Source organism: Vulpes lagopus, chromosome 7, assembly GCF_018345385.1.
Source record: "Vulpes lagopus strain Blue_001 chromosome 7, ASM1834538v1, whole genome shotgun sequence".
In the NCBI taxonomy this organism is placed as follows: domain Eukaryota; kingdom Metazoa; phylum Chordata; class Mammalia; order Carnivora; family Canidae; genus Vulpes; species Vulpes lagopus.
The window spans coordinates 57,959,436-57,975,676 of NC_054830.1; the positions used below are offsets into that span (position 1 = coordinate 57,959,436).

At 46.6% G+C, this 16,241-nt stretch overlaps 1 protein-coding gene across 3 annotated transcripts in view; it reads left to right on the plus strand.

The window, feature by feature from the left end:
* Positions 1-16,241, plus strand: part of ALDH1L1 (aldehyde dehydrogenase 1 family member L1) — a 103,555-nt gene that overhangs the window by 71,493 nt on the left and 15,821 nt on the right. For all 3 annotated transcript variants that reach the window (XM_041761137.1, XM_041761136.1, XM_041761135.1), the window contains exons 13-16: positions 596-746; positions 1,944-2,014; positions 5,355-5,460; positions 6,848-6,935. In XM_041761137.1, coding sequence (XP_041617071.1) covers positions 596-746; positions 1,944-2,014; positions 5,355-5,460; positions 6,848-6,935 — 416 coding nt within the window. The remainder of the gene's footprint in view (positions 1-595; positions 747-1,943; positions 2,015-5,354; positions 5,461-6,847; positions 6,936-16,241) is intronic.

The following is a 16,241-nucleotide window of genomic DNA, read 5'->3' on the forward strand; positions in this document are numbered from 1 at the left end:
CACATCAGGGAAGGGAGCTAACTCCCAGGCTGCCCACAGCAGCTCACCCACCAGCTCATGGAAGGCAACTGGATGTCAGAGTGCTCACACTTAAGTAGGACTGTGTAGATGCTCCTTCCCTTCAATCTCTCCCATTGCTCCCCACCCCACAGATGCCATCCCTGGGGGTGCATTCCACTGGGTCGGCTGGTGCTTGAAGCCAGACAGGCCTTCCCCTGGGCAAGGCAGTCGACACTGAGAGGGTGGCTGAATGGGGAATGGTGACCTCATTGCTACAGGAGGCAGAGGGCTGCTTTGCAGGATCATTCACGAGCATTATTACAAAGTAGTTAATCCATCAGTATTTTAGGAAGAAAGAAAGGAAAAGAGAGGAGAGGAAAGAGGTACAGAAAGGCAGCATCCTCACATCCATCCAGAGAAGAAACCTTGCTGTGCCATCTCGCAGATGGGGAGGCCGAGGTCAGCACATCTGAGTGTGGCAGAGCTGGGAGTGCAGGGGAGACCCTGACTCCTTGAGGAAGGGCCTCCGAAGACACGCAAGGCTGCTCCAGGCCCAAGCCCATCTCCCTCCTCGTCCCTCCCCCACCCCTGGCAGGTTGGCGGACCTCATGGAACAGCATCAGGAGGAGCTGGCCACCATCGAAGCTCTAGATGCAGGCGCTGTCTACACGCTGGCCCTGAAGACCCATGTGGGCATGTCCATCCAGACCTTCCGCTACTTTGCTGGCTGGTGCGACAAAATTCAGGTAGGACCAGGGCTCCTGCAAACCAAGTGAGAGCCCACATGGGCAGGCTGACCCAGCAGCAAGCGCCGGGGGCAGTGCATTAGCCTGCGTGCTGCTTAACAAACGACCACAGCTCATGGCTTAAACCCCAGGTATCAGCTCACATTTCTGCAGGTGGGAAGTCCAGGCAGGCTGGGCTGGGTTCCATGCCAAGGACTCACAAGCCCTTGTCAGAGCCCTCAGACCTTGACACAAGGTCAGTGTCAAGGTGTGACCAGGCTGGGCTTTATCTGGAGGCTCTGGGAGAGACCGTGCAGTGGGCCGGTTCAGGTGCTGACAGACTTCAGTTCCTGTTGTTGCCGGAACTGAGGCCCGGGTCCTTGCCGGCTGTTGGCCAGGGCTGCTCTCAGCTACTGCAGGCCTTGCTCTGGCCCTTGCCCCAGCCCACCATCCCCTGGCCCTTCTCAGCCTTGGCATCTCTCTGACTCTCTTCAGCCATGAACTGGAGACAACTTTGCCTTTACGAGGCTCCTGAGGTTCTGCTGGGGCCACCTGCCTCTTCCCCCTTCCTCAGATCAACCGTGCCAATGCACATCTTTGCAGAAAGGGGAGCTCACCATCTCTCAGGTCCCAGGGATAAGAATGTGACCTTGGGAGCCATTTTCAGAGGTTTGCCCACGAGAGGCAGTGATGGGACAGCAGCCACCCAGGGGCTCCTGGGGTCTCCGCCACATCTGGGCTCCACACCTTCTGTCCTCTCCACGGATGGGGGTGCAGGTGTGATGGAAGGCTCATCTGCTCCTCCTGCTGCTGCGTTACTGCTGGCTGCAGCTGGCCCTCACCCGGGGTCTCCTGGGCCAGCATGGCCTCTAGAGGCAACTCGGCCCCTGACCCCTTCCCTTCCTGGCCCAGGGCAAAGCCGGAGGTCTTACCTCTCCTGGGACCAGCTTCCCACCTCAGGACTCCTCCCCACTTGGTGCAGCAGGCACCTTGCCCCTGTTGGCTCCCCGCTTGACCTGTGTCTGGAATCCTCAGAGCCCCTGTCATACATAATCTGGAAAGTTTGTGTCTCTCACCCATCTGGTTCCTGGGGGCTTCAGGACACAGACAAGACCCCGTTCCTTTCTGAGCTCCAGGCACAGTCTGGCTGCCCAGGGGGAGGGGTGAGGAAACAAGGAGCCTCCTCCCAGTGACCACTCACTGCTGTGCTTCTTCCAGGGCTCCACCATCCCCATCAACCACGCCAGACCAAACCGCAACCTGACCTTGACCAAGAAGGAGCCTATCGGGTGAGTCACGGCACAGGGTGAAGATTTGCCACACACTGGGTGCTTTTCATGTGGTATGTCCATGGGCGCTCATCCCCTTGTACACACTTATTGAACATCTATGTATTCACCAATTACTACATGCCAGACATTTCAGGTTCTAGAGATACAACAAGGATCAGAGCTGATGAGAAGGCCTGTCTTCAGGGGGCTTACCTTCTAGCAAATAAAATAGCTTTCACTTCCAAAATATCTGCTCTGTGCCAGGCACTGTTTTAATGACTTTGTAAAGTATAATTTTGCTTAATTCCCTCAATAACCCTGTAGCAGTCAGGCTTGTAATGGGAAACAGAGGGTGCACCTGAAAAATTTTATCTGAAAAGAGTGGAATGATGAATGTGCATAAAAACAAAGAACTACACAGCACCAAGGAACAGGGAAAAAATAAGAGCAATACACAAAGGATAGGAGCAGGTGCTCAACAAGAGAAAGACAGATGTCCAGTCAACACAGAACAGACTAGGGATTGGGGAAGTGATTCACACCCAGCAGTAAGGGGCCTCCCCTCACCATCAGAGGGCCCACCAGGAGGGAGAAAAAAGCCCCCTTGCACTGCCTGGGGTGGTGGATGGGGTCTGCCATTGTGAAAGGCAGACTGGCAGGGATGTGCTCCAGATGCACCCCTGTACAAGGCACAACTGACACAGACCCATTGGGAGACAAACCCCAGAGCACTCACAGCAGCCGACCTGGGCCCTAACAGCAAAACTGAGCACGGCCCATGCTGAACTCTGCACGTCCTCACCAGGGTGTGATGTGCAGCTGTGTGACAATGTGCAGCAGAGCTACGCGGACTGCACAGAGCAGCTCCAAGAGAAACTCGTGTGAGGCAAGCACACTGAGGAAGGCCCTCTAAAGTCATCTAATGTGCATCCGAGGCCCAGTGTGGTCGGCACCCAGCAGGCATTCCCACCTGCTCTGTGCCCCTTACATGTGGGGACACCGTGACCCACCCACAGCGACCTCACGTTCCCGTGGATGGTGGTCAAAGGCACTCAGCTGCCTCGAGAACTGGGAGCATTTCAGAAGCAGGATGTGTTCAAATGTGGATCAATAGCAACGAGTACAGTTGGACACATCAGGTCCTGGAGCATAGGCCTGCTGCGGAGGGAGGCTCCCGTCGGGAGTGTGGGCTGTGGACACAGGTAAAGCCTGTCCTGCAGCCCACGGAGAAGGGTGAGGCTGCGGGGAGATGGCACTGGCTCCAGGGCAGGGGTTCCCACCCAGCCTGTCCCACAGAGGATGCGATATGGACGCAGCGCTCCAGGACAGCCCCCACCACAGGCCAAGGTGTCAAAGTGTGGAGCTACCCGGCCAAGGTGTCAAAGTGTGGAGCGAGAGCCCTGCAGGACCCGAGTGCTTGGGGCCCCTTCCTCGGGCACAGGCCATGAGAGTGGCTGGGCAGGGAGACCGAGCCCACCTGGCTGCCAGTCACATGAGTCTATAAAGGTCACTGACCTTCCAGATGCCTCTCAGAGAGTCTGTCCCGTCAGATTGAGGAGAACACTGATGCTGAGCCTCCCAGTGAGCTGGGGGAGCAGGGAGGTTTTCTCTACACCAGTAGGTATATGAGTTGGCCAGGGCCGTCATAACAAGTGCCCGAAACCAAGAGGCTCAAACAGTACACATTTGGTGTCTCGGCATTCTGGAGCTGGAAGTTCCAGTTTAGATGTCAGATGGTTGGTCTCTCCTTTTTTATAAAGTTTTTTTTTTTATAGATTTTATTTATTTATGCATGAGACACACACACACACACACACACACACAGAGGCAGAGACACAGGCAGAGGGAGAGGCAGGCTCCATGCAGGAAGCCCGACGTGGGACTCGATCCCGGGTCTCCGGGATCAGGCCCTGGGCCAAAGGCAGGCGCTAAGCCGCTGAGCCACCGGGGCTGCCTGGTTGGTCTCTCCTGAGGGTGTGAGCGAGAATCTGCTCCAGGCCTCTCCCCTAGCTTCTGCTGATTTAGGCAGTCATTGGTGATTCCTGGTCACTGTCCTCACGTTCATGTGGTATCTTCCTCCTGCATGGCTATCTCTGCACATGGCCCCGTTTTCATAAACACATCAGTTGTGTTGGGTTAGGCACCCATCCTATTCCAATAAGACCTCATCTTCACTAATTCCATCTGGAGTAGCCCTAATTCCAAACCAGGAGGTTCTGAAGTTAGGATTGGGATCTATGGACTTTGGGGAGTACGGTTCAGCCCTGGCAGTGGGAATTCCCTGACATCTTTTTTTGCTTGGAGCCCCCACTACCCTGATGACCTCACCCCCTTCCCTGGGAACACTCAGTGTGCTCCAACTGCTGTCTCATCCCCCTGGGTCTGCTGGGTCAGCTGGGTGTACTGAGGGTGAGGGAGTGGAATGCACCCCGTTACTCCCAGGATGGTATGCCAGTCCCCAGTCTGTCCTGCCTTCAGCCTTTATACACGTTCTTCCCCCTGCCTGGGTTTAGCTAGGAAGTCATCTTTTTGGGAAACCTTCTGATGGGGATGATGATCATGAGTATATTGATGGTGAAGAAAACAAGTCTCGTTGCCTCTGTGGAGCTCTTGTGTCGATGGGCTCTTTGTCTGACACTGATGAAAATAGTGCCCTGCATTTTGCAGGAATCAGGGCAAAGCAGGGCCACATGCCTGCTAGGACCACAGATGTCATCATTAGGCCCTCCGGGACTGTGGGGGGCCTCCTCCTGTTGGAGACACTGTTCAGCAGAGCCTTTCCCTGGGGCCGAGGGGCACCCTAACACTGGGTGTCAGCTCTTAATGCAAAGCAGACAAGCCTTCTCAGGCCTCCCAGGCTGACTGCTTCATTCTCTCCATGCTACTGACCCCTGGCCTTATGCCCAGGAAGACCCTCGCCTACTTCCTTCTGGCCCACCCTTGTGATCCCAACCCTCTCTCATACATACCCTCTCAGTCCACCATGCGATCCTTGGCCTTCTCCCAGGCCCTGCCTGCTGTCACTTCCCTCACTGCCTGGTGTCATGCCATGGCATGTCCCTAGACACGTCTCACAGCTCCTATTGGAAACTGGGTTCCCTGCCTTTATGCCCTTCTGGAAAGAGGGGCTACTGGCAGAATGGACATCTTGCCCCATCAGAGACTGGGAAGGCAAGTATGAGCTATCTCTTAGGGAGAACTTTGGCTCCATATCAGGAAGCCCAGAGTGGAGTGGAGTGGAGTGGAGTGGAGTGGAGTGGAGTGGGTGTCATACTTGGGAGAGAGGACACAGTTGGCAGGTGCATTCTGGCACCCAGGCTGAATAGAGAGACTAAGTCCCCCTTGTTTTGTATGGCAGGGTCTGTGGCATTGTCATCCCCTGGAACTACCCATTGATGATGCTCTCCTGGAAGACAGCTGCCTGCCTGGCTGCTGGGAACACAGTGGTGATCAAGCCTGCCCAGGTGGGTGTGGGTGTGTTCCAGGCCGGGCCTCTGGGCTGCAGAGGGTATTGATAAGCACCCTGTAAAGGAGGAGACAGATGGCCTGTTGGCCCCTTTGCCCATGTGGGACTGGTTTCTCCTCAAGGAAGGAAGGGTACTGTTGATGAAGGCTGGCCTTCTGGGGCCCTGCTCAGAGGTGGCATGCATCAGGGGCCAGTGTGGGCTATAGGCAGAGTCAAGTCAGCTGTCCGTGGACCTGCAGCTGCTTTGTGAGCAGTTGGGGATTTTTCCACACATGCCAGCCCTCTGGTTTTGGGGGAGCAGAAACCCTGTTCGGTACCCCTTTTGTTCAAGCCCTATGCTCTGAGACTAAAACCCAGTCCCTCCTAGAAAGGCTACAGAGGTAGGACGTTGGGCTCACTCAGGCAGGCTGGAAGGACCTGAGCAGGGTCCCCTGGGGATGAGGACACCTCTGCATGAGCCTCAGCTTCTTTCTCTGTACAGCAGCAGTAGCAACCCCTTCCCTGCTGGCCCCTAGAGGTGTGAGGAACTGAAGGCAAGATGCTCCATGTGAAGGCAAGATGCTCCATCACTTGGCTCTGAACAGTGTGCCTAGGAGGTCTCTTGCTCCCCTGGCTGCTTTGGGGCAATTTGGCTCCAGAAGTATTATAATAAAAACCAACAATAATCATAGTTGAATTTACAGTATTCACCCTGAGTCAGGCACTCCTCAAGCATTTTAATAATATAACAAATTACATTAAAATTTGCATATATTTGCTTATTGAGCATCACAACAACCCTCTGAGATGGTCTGTGACCCCCCCCACTATTAGTATGGGGGTGCTGTGCACAGATCCAAGCACTTGTCCCTGGAAGAGCCCCTGACAGGCCTGCACCCTCCCAGGGCCAGTACCCCACAGATGTGGCACAGCTAGAGGCCTGTGGGGGGTGAGGCACAGTCCACCCTTAATGAGGAAGATTACCTGGTCCAGATAGGAACAGCTGCTTGTAGGTCAAGGGGAGGGGACGGCCTCTGGCAGTGAGGTGGTAATCGGAATCTTGCACAGACCACTGCCTGGCACCGAGGTGCTTCCAGGCAGTCCTGGGACTCCACACTCTCTGAGTGAAGAAGGTATGAACATTCAGGAAGGGGCCAGGCCTGGCCACACGGCTGGAGCCTGCGAGGAGAAGGCGCTAGAAGGTACGTGAGGTTCTCCCAGCTGTCCACTGGAGCTGTGGGGGAAGCTGGCTAGGTTGGCAGTACCCGCATGATGGGCTTCTGCCCCTGGAGGGTCTTCCTGCCATGACTGCTTCTCCCTGCTTGCTACCTTGGCTTCTGGGAGAGGAAGGCAGGAACCCTACTTCCCAATCCCTCCAGACCCAGTCTTTTTTCCTGCCTCCGCAGGTGACCCCACTCACAGCCTTGAAGTTTGCAGAGTTGACCATGAAGGCTGGCATTCCCAAGGGGGTGGTCAACATCCTCCCGGGATCTGGTAAGGGATGTGGACATGGGAATCTGGGGGTGCCAGGGCTCTAGGCAGCCAGAGATGCACTTGGTCAGAACAGGGTTGCTGCATGATGCACGTTGGGTGGAGCAAAGTGGAGCACAGTGATCCAGTGGGGGTGGCCAGCCTGATAGGGAGATGGCCCTCTCCCATGGTAGGGGAGACTCACACCTGGAAGGGTTCTAGCTTTCAAATGCTTCCCTGAATGTTTTCCATTTTTTTGTATGTATATATGTGCTCTAAAATAAATTATGTAACTTGGGAATTATCTGCCCTTGGAGGTTTGAGAGAATTTATCTGTAGAACATTCTAGGCTTAGAGCATCTGGGGAGATATTATTACATGAATTGCTTTTTTAGTTTCTTCTGTGGTTAGTAGTCTAGTTTATCGGAAAACTTCTTGCACACATTTAAAATGTATTGACATAGAGTTGTATTAATAATTTCTTATAACTAATTCCTTTTTTTGATTCTCCCTTTGATTGTTAGAATATCAAACTATATTTTTTCTTTTTTTATAAATTTATTTTTTATTGGTGTTCAATTTGCCAACATACAGAATAACACCCAGTGCTCATCCCGTCAAGTGCCCCCCTCAGTGCCCGTCACCCGGTCACTCCCACCCCCCGCCCACCTCCCTTTCTACCACCCCTAGTTCGTTTCCCAGAGTTAGGAGTCTTTCATGTTCTGTCTCCCTTTCTGATATTTCCCACTCATTTTTTTCTCCTTTCCCCTTTATTCCCTTTCACTATTTTTTATATTCCCCAAATGAATAAAACTTTATATTTTAGATTCTGTAATCTCTAACCATCCTCAAATTCTTTCCTTTGCCAGTTTAAACCTACTGTTGAGCCACTCTACTCAATTTTTTATTTCAGTTACTATATTTTTTAGTTCCGGAATTTCCACCTAATTCTTAAAGAAAAAATTTTTATTGATATTATCCACTTGGTGAGACATTGCCATCATAGCTTCCTTTATGCATGGCTTCCTTTAGTACTTTGAACATATTCATAAAGGCTGGTTTGAAGTCTTTGTCTGTTAAGTATAATATCTGAGCCCTCTCAGCTTATGGTGCCTGTTTCTTTCTTCCTTTTTTTTCCTCCTGATGGGTTACAATTTTCTATTTCTTTGCATGCATCATAGCCTTCTTTGTTAAAAGCTAGATAATTTAGGTAATATATGGTACCAACTCTGGATCCTGATCCTCTTCTTCCCTTTCTAAAGCTTGTTTTCATTATTTGCTTGTTCGTGTCTTTAGTGGCTTGGCTAGGCTATTTGACTTAGGTATGTTTTCCCTGTGGTGTGTAGCCACTGCTGCCACTCCTCAGGGAGCACAGCCTTGAGCACAAGATGACAGGAGTTTTAGCAGGACTCTCTGACTCTTCTTCCCCTGGTCTCCCTGTTAAGCTGCTTGCCTCCTTTGGTATCACGCTCAACAGTTCAGCTCCATTAACTACAGTTGGCTTGCTCTCCTGTTTTCAGCAATGCTGGAGGGCATGAATTCCTTGACAATCTGATTCAATTAACTTTGGGACCCTTTGCAGGGGTACTTTTAGAGGCCATCCTTTGAGATTTGTTCTTACCCAGGGGGCTCTCTCCCAGTTCTCTCTGCTAAACTAATTGACCTGCGGCTGACCTCATTGCTGTCATAGAGCTGTGCTTTCTCTTAATTGCTCACCCCCAAAATCTCTAATGTTTTTGAGAATGCCCTTAGAATTGAATTTCCCCACACAGCTTCAAATAAAGTCAGTCAGTACCTTTGGGAAGCTCTCTGTTCTTATAGAAAGCTCCTCCCTCTGCCCAATATTTCTGAACCACTGCATCAGGTGATGGGCCCTGTGAGAAAGCTAGGGCTAGGTGGATAAGGGCCCAACACCATCAACCTGCCACACCCCAGTTAGTCTTCACTTTATGAGTAGGGACTGTGTGGAAGCCATACTCAACCAGGAAGCTAGCCTCTAAAACTCAGAATTGGAGGAGATGCAAATGGTGATAGACTGCCCCTCCTGGTAAGATGTCATATCCCTGGCCTGGACACTGGAGTAGAGGAACCCTACCTTCCTGACCACACTCACCTGGGGTGGAGTTTCCATCAATTGGAGGGAGAGGGGAGATGCAGAGGAGAGAATTGTTCATGGCTCAGGTACCACACAGACTCTCATTGTTCTTACTGAGATTTAGCAGATTTACTTGCATAAATGTTTCTTCACTTGCTATATGGAAATTTAGGAAAATTTCCAGAAACTTAATTTTTCCTTTTTTTAGTAATTTTCACCAGTTAGGGGCACCTGGGTGGCTCAGTTAGTTGAGCATCTGCCCTCGGCTCAGGTCATGATCTCAGGGTCCTGGATCAAGTGCTGCATCAGGCTCCCTGCTCAATGGGGAATCTGCTTCTCCCTCTCCCTCTGCAGCTCCCCTGTTCATGCTCTCTCTCTCTCTCTCTCTCTCAAATAAATAAATAAAACATTTTAAATAAAAAAATAATTTTCACCAGTTATATTTCCTTGGGAATCATCAACAGGGCTCCTCATGCTAGCCTTCCGAAGTGACTTCAACCTCATAGCTTTTGAATTTATTGTGTTCATATTTTCATTATTCTTAAATAACATGCAACTGTTGTTTTAATATATTCTCTGACCCAGTAAGTAAAAAGACTTTTAAAAAAATTTCCAAGTGTTTTTTTTCTAAAATTCTGTTCTTATATTTCTAGTTTTAATATGTCATGATCACAGAATATGGCCTGTGTATTTGTTTGCTAGTGCTGCCATAGTAAAGTACCACAAACTAGATAGCTTAAGCAACAGAACCTTACTGATTAAGGAGACTAGAAATGAAGGTGAAGGTGTTGGCAAGGCTGTGGTCCCTCTAGCTTTTGGGAAGATCCTTCCTTGCCTCATCCTAGCTTTAGAGACATCACCCCCATCTCTGCCTTGACCTTGACACAGCACTTTCCTTCTGTGTGTGTCTGTATTCAAATTTTCCACTTTATAAGGACACCATTGACCTAATAAATCCATTACTGGATTAAGGCCAACCCTAATGATGTCATTTTAACTGATTATATCTGCAACCACCTATTCCCAAATAAAGTCACATTCTGAGGTACTGGGGTTGGGATAGCAGCATATAAATCGGGGGAAGACACAATCTAACCCACAATAACTTATAAACATTCTGCTTTCTAAAATGGAGAATTTCTGGAGCACCTGCCCAACTCAGTCAGTGGGAGCATGCAACTCTTGATCTCAGAGTTGTGAATTCTAGCCCTATGCTGGGTGTAGAGATTACTTAAAAACAAAATCTTTAAAATGGAGAATTTATTTGTGATCTGATATATGACACCTTCTTGTAAGTATTTCTTCAGTAGCCTAAAATAGTGATTTTATTATTATTATTATTACTATTATTATTAAATACACTTTATTTTTCAGAGCACTTTAAGGTTCACAGAAAAACTGAGTTGAAAGTGTAGAGAGTTCTCATATACTCCATATCCCCTTAAGTGCACAGCAGCTTCCCTCACTATGAACATCCTACACCAGAGTAGTTTTGCATTTGTTGCAATTGACAGACTTACAATGACACAGCATTATCATCCAAAGTTCATAGACTTCATTAGGATTCACTCTTGGTGTTGTACATAATATGACAAATGTATAATGACAAACCTCCACCATTGTGATATCATATAGAATAGTGTCACAGGCCTAAAACTCCTCTGATCTCCACCTTTTTATCCCTCCCTTCCTCCTTCCCTCCCTCCAATCCCTGGCAACCACTAATCTTTTACTATCTCCATAGTTTTGCCTTTTCCACAATGTCATATAGTGGGGCTCATACAGTATATAGTCTTTTCAGATTGGTTTCTTTCATTTAGTAATATGCATTTAAGCTTCACGTCTTTTCATGGCTAGATAGCTCATTTATTTTTATTATTTATTTATTTATTTATTTATTTAATAATAAATTTATTTTTTATTGGTGTTCAATTTGCCAACATACAGAATAACACCCAGTGCTCATCCCGTCAAGTGCTCCCCTCAGTGCCCATCACCCATTCACCCCCACCCCCTGCCCTCCTCCCCTTCCACCACCCCTAGTTCGTTTCCCAGAGTCAGGAGTCTTTATGTTCTGTCTCCCGTTCTGATATTTCCCACACATTTCTTCTCCCTTCCCTTATATTCCCTTTCACTATTATTTATATTCCCCAAATGAATGAGAACATACAATGTTTGTCCTCCGATTGACTTACTTCACTCAGCATAATCCCCTCCAGTGCCATCCATGTCAAAGCAAATGGTGGGTATTTCTCGTTTTTAATGGCTGAGTAATATTCCATTGTATACATAGACCACATCTTTTTTATCCATTCATCTTTCGATGGACACCGAGGCTCCTTCCACAGTTTGGCTATTGTGGCCATTGCTGATAGAAACATCGGGGTGCAGGTGTCCCGGCGTTTCACTGCATCTGTATCTTTGGGGTAAATCCCCAACAGTGCAATTGCTGGGTCGTAGGGCAGGTCTATTTTTAAGACTTTGAGGAACCTCCACACAGTTTTCCAGAGTGGCTGCACCAGTTCACATTCCCACCAACAGTGTAAGAGGGTTCCCCTTTCTCCACATCCTCTCCAACATTTGTGGTTTCCTGCCTTGTTAATTTTCCCCATTCTCACTGGCCTGAGGTGGGATCTCATTGTGGTTTGGATTTGTATTTCCCTGATGGCAAGTGATGCAGAGCATTTTCTCATGTGCTTGTTGGCCATGTCTATGTCTTCCTCTGTGAGATTTCTCTTCATGTCTTTTGCCTATTTCATGATTGGATCGTTTGTTTCTTTGGTGTTGAGTTTAATAAGTTCTTTATAGATCTTGGAAACTAGCCCTTTATCTGATACACCATTTGCAAATATCTTCTCCCAGGCTGTAGGTTGTCTTTGAGTTTTGTTGACTGTATCCTTTGCTGTGCAAAAGCTTCTTATCTTGATGAAGTCCCAATAGTTCATTTTTGCTTTTGTTTCTTTTGCCTTCGTGGATGTATCTTCCAAGAAGTTACTGTGGCTGCGTTCAAAAAGGCTGTTGCCTGTGTTCTCCTCTAGGATTTTGATGGAATCTTGTCTCACATTTAGATCTTTCATCCATTTTGAGTTTATCATTTTGTATGGTGCAAGGGAGTGGTCTAGTTCATTCTTCTGCATGTGGATGTCCAATTTTCCCAGCACCATTTATTGAAGAGACTGTCTTTCTTCCAGTGGATAGTCTTTTCTCTTTTATCGAATATTAGTTGACCGTAAAGTTGAGGGTCCACTTCTGGGTTCTCTATTCTGTTCCATTGATCTATGTGTCTGTTTTTGTGTCAGTACCACACTGTCGTGATGACCACAGGTTTGTAGTACAACCTGAAATCTGGCATTGTGATGCCCCCAGATATGGTTTTCTTTTTTAAAATTGCCCTGGATATTCGGGGTCTTTTCTGATTCCACACAAATCTTAAAATAATTTGCTCTAACTCTCTGAAGAAAGTCCAGGGTATTTAAATAGGGATTGCATTAAATGTGTAAATTGTCGTGGGTAACATAGACATTTTCACTATATTAATTCTGCCAATCCATGAGCATAGACTATTTTTCCATCTCTTTGTGTCTTCCTCAATTTCTTTCAGAAGTGTTCTATAGTTTTTAGGGTATAGATCCTTTCCCTCTTTGGTTAGGTTTATTCCTAGGTATCTTATGCTTTTGGGTGCAATTGTAAATGGGATTGACTCCTTAATTTCTCTTTCTTCAGTCTCATTGTTAGTGTATAGAAATGCCACTGACTTCTGGGCATTGATTTTGTATCCTGCCACCCTGCCAAATTGCTGTATGAGTTCTAGCAATCTAGGGGTGGAGGTTTTTGGGTTTTCTTTTTTTTTTTTTTTTTAAAGATTTTATTTTTTATTTTATGAGAGAGAGAGAGAGAGAGAGAGAGAGGGGGAGAGAGGGAGAAGCAGGCTCCATGCAGGGAGCCCGATGTGGGACTCGATCCCGGGTCTCCAGGATCACGCCCCGGGCTGCAGGCGGCGCTAAACCGCTGAGCCACCCGGGCTGCCCGGTTTTTGGGTTTTCTATGTAGAGTATCATGTCATCAGCAAAGAGGGAGAGTTTGACTTCTTCTTTGCCAATTTGAATGCCTTTAATGTCTTTTTGTTGTCTGATTGCTGAGGCGAGGACTTCCAGAACTATGTTGAACAGCAGTGGTGAGAGTGGACATCCCTGTCTTGTTCCTGATCTTAGGGGAAAGGTTCCCAGTGCTTCCCCATTGAGAATATTTGCTGTGGGCTTTTCGTAGATGGCTTTTAAGATGTCGAGGAATGTTCCCTCTATCCCTACACTCTGAAGAGCTTTGATCAGGAATGGATGCTGAATTTTGTCAAATGCTTTCTCTGCATCTATTGAGAGGATCATATGGTTCTTGGTTTTTCTCTTGTTGATATGATGAACCACAATGATTGTTTTTCGAGTGTTGAACCAGCCTTGCATCCTGGGGATAAATCCTACTTGGTCATGGTGAATAATTTTCTTAATGTGTTGTTGGATCGTATTGGCTAGTATCTTGTTGAGAATTTTTGCATCCATGTTCATCAGGGATATTGGTCTGTAATTCTCCTTTTTGGTGGGGTCTTTGTCTGGTTTTGGAATTAAGGTGACGCTGGCCTCATAGAACCAGTTTGGAAGTACTCCATCTCTTTCTATCTTTCTGAACAGCTTTAGTGGAATAGGTATGGTTTCTTCTTTAAACGTTTGATAGAATTCCCCAGGGAAGCCATCTGGCCCTGGACTGTTGTGTCTTGGGAGGTTTTTGATGACTGCTTCAATTTCCTCCCTGATTATCAGCCTGTTCAGGTTTTCTATTTCTTCCTGTTCCAGTTTTGGTAGTGTGGCTTTCCAGGAATGCGTCCATTTCTTCTAGATTGCCTAATTTATTGGCATAGAGCTGTTCATAATGTGCTTTTAAAATCGTTTGTATTTCCTTGGTGTTGGTAGTGACCTCTCCTTTCTCATTCATGATTTTATTAATTTGAGTCTTCTCTCTCTTCCTTTTAATAAGGCTGGCTAATGGTTTATCTCTCTTATTAATTCTTTCAAAGAACCAACTCCTGGTTTTGTTGATCTGTTCCACAGTTCTTCTGGTCTCGATTTCGTTGAGTTCTGCTCAAATATTTATGAACTCTCTTCTTCTGCTGGGTGTAGGATCTCTTTGCTGTTTTTTCTCTAGCTCCTTTAGGTGCAAGATTAGCTTTTGTATTTGAATGCTTTCCAGTTTTTGGACGGATGTTTGTATTACGATGTATTTCCCCCTCAGGACTGCTTTTGCTGTATCCCAACGATTTTGAACGGTTGTATCTTCACTCTCATTAGTTTCCATGAATCTTTTAATTCTTCCTTAATTTCCTGGTTGACTCTTTCATCTTTCAGCAGGATGGTCCTTAACCTCCACGTGTTTCAGGTCCTTCCGAACTTATTATTGTTATTTAGTTCTAATTTCAAGGCATTATGGTCTGAGAATAAGCAGGGGACGATCCCAATCTTTTGGTATCGGTTCAGACCTGATTTGTGACCCAGTATGTGGTCTATTCTGGAGAAAGTTCCATGTGCACTTGAGAAGAATGTGTATTCAGTAGAGTTTGGACATAATGTTCTGTAGATATCTGTGAAATCCATCTGATCCAGTGTATCATTTAAAGCTCTCGTTTCTTTGGAGATGTTGTGCTTAGAGACCTATCGAGTGTAGAAAGCGCTAGATTGAAGTCACCGAGTATAAGTCTATTATTATCTAAGTATGTCTTAACTTTGGTTATTAATTGATTGATATATTTGGCAGCTCCCACATTCAGGGTATATATAATGAGGATTGTTAAGTCCTCTTGTTGGATAGATCCTTTAAGTATGATATAGTGTCCCTCTTCATCTCTCACTACAGTCTTCAAGGTAAATTTTAGTTTATCTGATAGAAGGATGGCTACCCCTGCTTTCTTTTGAGGACCATTTGAATGGTAAATGGTTCTCCAACCTTTTATTTTCAGGCTGTAGGTGTCCTTCTGTCTAAAATGAGTCTCTGGTAGACAGCAAATAGATGGGTCCTGCTTTTTTATCCAGTCTGACACCCTGTGCCTTTTGATGGGGTTATTAAGCCCGTTCACGTTCAGAGTTACTATTGAAAGATATGAGTTTAGTATCATCATGATATCTATTCAGTCCTTGTTTTTGTGGATTTTTCCACTGGACTTTTTCTTAAAGGGGAATTTTAAGAGTCCTTAAAATTTCTTGCAGAGCTGGTTTGGAGGTCACATATTCATTCTTTCAGTTCCTGCCTTCTTGGAAGCTCTTTATCTCTCCTTCCATTCTGAATAAGAGCCTTGCTGGATAAAGTAGTCTTGGTTGCGTGTTTTTCTCATTTAGGACCCTGAATATATCCTGCCAGCCCTTTCTGGCCTGCCAGGTCTCTGTGGAGAGGTCTGCTATTACCCTAATACTTCTCCCCATAAAAGTCAGGGATTTCTTTTTTTTTTTCTTTTTGAATTTATATCCTCTAGATCTTTAGAAATCTAAAATTTTCAAATCATATTTCTTTTTTCCTAAATTAAACTTGTTTTCTAAGAAAAATTGAAAAATACAGAAAAATATAAAACAGAAAACATCTACAACACTCATATCATGGTAGCATATATTGTATCATGGCAGCTTTCTCATGTAGTCATGGTAAATATGGTTATTTATTTATTTATTTAACGATAAATTTATTTTTTATTGGTTTTCAATTTGCCAAAATACAGAATAACACCCAGTGCTCATCCTGTCAAGTGCCCCCCTCAGTGCCCATCACCCATTCACCCCCACCCCCGCACTCCTCCCCTTCCACCTCCCCTAGTTCGTTTCCCAGAGTTAGGAGTCTTATTGTTCTGTCTCCCTTTCTGATATTTCCTACCCATTTCTTCTCCCTTCCCTTCTATTCCCTTCACTATTATTTATATTCCCTAAATGATTGAGAACATATAATGTTTGTCCTTCTCCGATTGAAATACCCACCATTTGCTTCAACATTGATGGAACTGGAGAGTATTATGCTGAGTGAAATAGGTCAGGGATTTCTTGTCTCTTGCTGCTTTAAGGATCTTCTATTTATCTTTGGAATTTGCAAGCTTAACTATTAAATGTCAAGGTGTTGAACGGTTTTTATTGATTTTTGGGGGGGGATCTCTCTATTTCCTGGATCTGAATGCCTGTTTCCCTCCCAGATTAGGAAAGTTTTCAGCTGGG